This window comes from Tupaia chinensis, unplaced genomic scaffold (genome assembly GCF_000334495.1).
Source record: "Tupaia chinensis unplaced genomic scaffold, TupChi_1.0 Scaffold144682_1, whole genome shotgun sequence".
Taxonomy (NCBI): Eukaryota; Metazoa; Chordata; class Mammalia; order Scandentia; family Tupaiidae; genus Tupaia; species Tupaia belangeri.
The window spans coordinates 2,136,485-2,138,781 of NW_006204543.1; the positions used below are offsets into that span (position 1 = coordinate 2,136,485).

A 2,297-nucleotide genomic window follows, 5' to 3' on the forward strand; every position below is an offset into this window, starting at 1 on the left:
CCCCCCTCCCCCAGCGGCAGTGGGTGTGCGGCCCGACTCTGCGAGGGTGATCCGGGAAACGTGACGGTGCTCAGAGGACACCCTCGGCCCTGCCAGACGCAGGGGAGGCCACAGGAGCCGCCGAGAGTGGGTCTCGGCACCTGAGTGGAGACAGCGGAACAGGCGGTCAGAGGACAGCCCGGCTCCCTGCGCCGTCTAAGTGGGGGTTTCCTTCCAGGCTGTGTTACAGGGGCTCCTCCCGGCTCCCTGGGCTTTCTGCAGGACGGGCCCTGACGCACTGAGGGGTCTGCCCACCCCACGCCTCCCTCTCCCATCTCCCTCTACCCCCAGCCACCAGGAACGCGTCTCCTCTCACTCATGGCCTGAATGACAGCAAGGTCTGGTGAGGTGGGCCAGGGTCTGTCTAAGCCGGGGCCCGGAGGGTGTCTCTGCCAACCCTCACCACCTGCATGGGGCAGAAGCTGCGAAGACAGCCCCCAGCCCGAATGCCCTGGGGACACTTCCCACCAGGTCTGGCTGTCTCCTAGCCAAGGACAGGCTCCCTACCATAATTAGAGTCTTCCCTGGGAAAGAAACGGCACAGCTTAGGAGCCCCGCCAGGCTCAGGGGGCAGACCCTGAGCAAAGCCCTCTCAGCCCAGAGGGGCCCCGCGTGCCAGCAGGAGGGCTGAGAGCCGGCCGCCGAAGCGAGATGGCCAAGAGCCCAAAACGAGCCCCGGCCTAGCAGTCGGAGCCGAGGAGGACGCACGCCTGTGTCCGTCCCTAACATGTTCCCTCTCACGCCACACACCTAACCAGCCTCAGCCACCACGTCCTCAGCAGATGGGGGCCTCCACGCCTGCTCTCAGGTCCCTTCCAGACCCGCCCGAGGGGCATCGGAAAGGCATGGGGCATTTCAGCTTTCGGGGTTCCGCACAAAGCTTACTGTGTCCGCGTGGCTCCCCACTAAGCCGGGAGTAGGCATGGCCTGTGGCCAGCTTGGGGAGAGCGGAGGAAAGGCCCAGCCACGATCCCCACGTACAGGAGACAGCCCGATCGCCTCTCCCGAGAGACCCGCAGAAACCCTGCGAGAAGATACCTTTTTCTGCAGCTCCTGGATGGTGGTCTCCCAGTTTTTATCCTCCTGTGAGATTTGTCTGGAAGAGAACTGCTCGTTATCCCCTGGCTGTCCCGAGCGGACAGGCCGCCCCTGAGCCCAGGCCCGCCCACAACACGAGCCAGTGCAGCCGCAGGAAGGGCGCGAGGCCCAGAGGAGACCAGCCCGGGCTGCAGGCTGGAAAAGGCACTCGCGCTGTTTCCAAGGGGACAGCACAGCGGCCCGTCACAAGCCGGTGAGGGACACCGTGTCCTCACAGGCAAAAACCCGCACATGCCTTTCGACTCCCCCAAAACCTAGCGAGGAGTAGCCACCGCTGAGCAGAGACCTCGCTGACAACGCCGGGTCGCACGTGCTGTGCGCTGAATGTGGCCGTGTCCTCACGACAGCCGACAAAGACAGCACAAAGCTCAGAAGGCCAGACGAAGACACCAACAGTCACTGTCCACGCGCACGAGTGGGTCCCAGCAATTCCCAGCTGCCCGGGTCAGTGCTGGACGGAGCGGGTGTGGGAAACGCGAGTGCGGGGAATGACAGCCGCCCGTCCTCCCTCTATCACGTCCTACTTCTCTGAATTCGTGGGTGCGAAACGAGGGGGTGCACCCTTACCACAGCTGCAGGGAGACGGAGAGGCCACGCATTTCCACGGTCATTTCGATCAGACGTGCATGTGTGTTTGCATGTGTGTGTGTGTTTGTGCTCCCTCTCTCACGGGGCATGTCGGCCCTCGTGTGTGCCCAGCGACCTGCCCAAGGAAGGCACAGAGCTGGTGCCCTTGTCCCCGTGGGCGTGAGCCGAGGCTGAGCGCACGCAGCCCAGCCCGGGGCAACCACGGCCGATGCGGCGGGTGGTTCCGAGGGGTTACTCCAAAGGGCAGCATGAGAACGGGACCTGCAGAGCGAGCCCTACCGCAGGCCACGCCCACGCTAACCTCCCAGGGGCCGGGCCGGGTCTGTTTCCCTCCTGTGACTGACCCAGGATGGGCTGACGGGAGCGTGGTACAGCTCTGAGCCCACACCTTCACATTCACGGCCCTGAGGCACCGGGAGCCCTCACAGCCTGGGCAGGAACCAGTTACTCCTGCGCCGCTGACGTAAAAAAAAGTCTCCTTTGAGGTCCGTGCCCGCTGGTGAGGCGGGTACTCCCCCCACTGCTGTCAGGGCCTGCCGCAGCCCGGGACCCGGCCTGCTGTCCGGGCCAGC

General features: G+C 64.9%; 1 protein-coding gene across 1 annotated transcript in view; it reads right to left on the reverse strand.

Moving 5' to 3' along the window:
• OCA2 (OCA2 melanosomal transmembrane protein) overlaps positions 1-2,297 on the reverse strand; it is a 99,879-nt gene that overhangs the window by 55,654 nt on the left and 41,928 nt on the right. Inside the window, exon 17 of the mRNA XM_006167291.2 lies at positions 1,078-1,135. Coding sequence (XP_006167353.1) covers positions 1,078-1,135 — 58 coding nt within the window. The remainder of the gene's footprint in view (positions 1-1,077; positions 1,136-2,297) is intronic.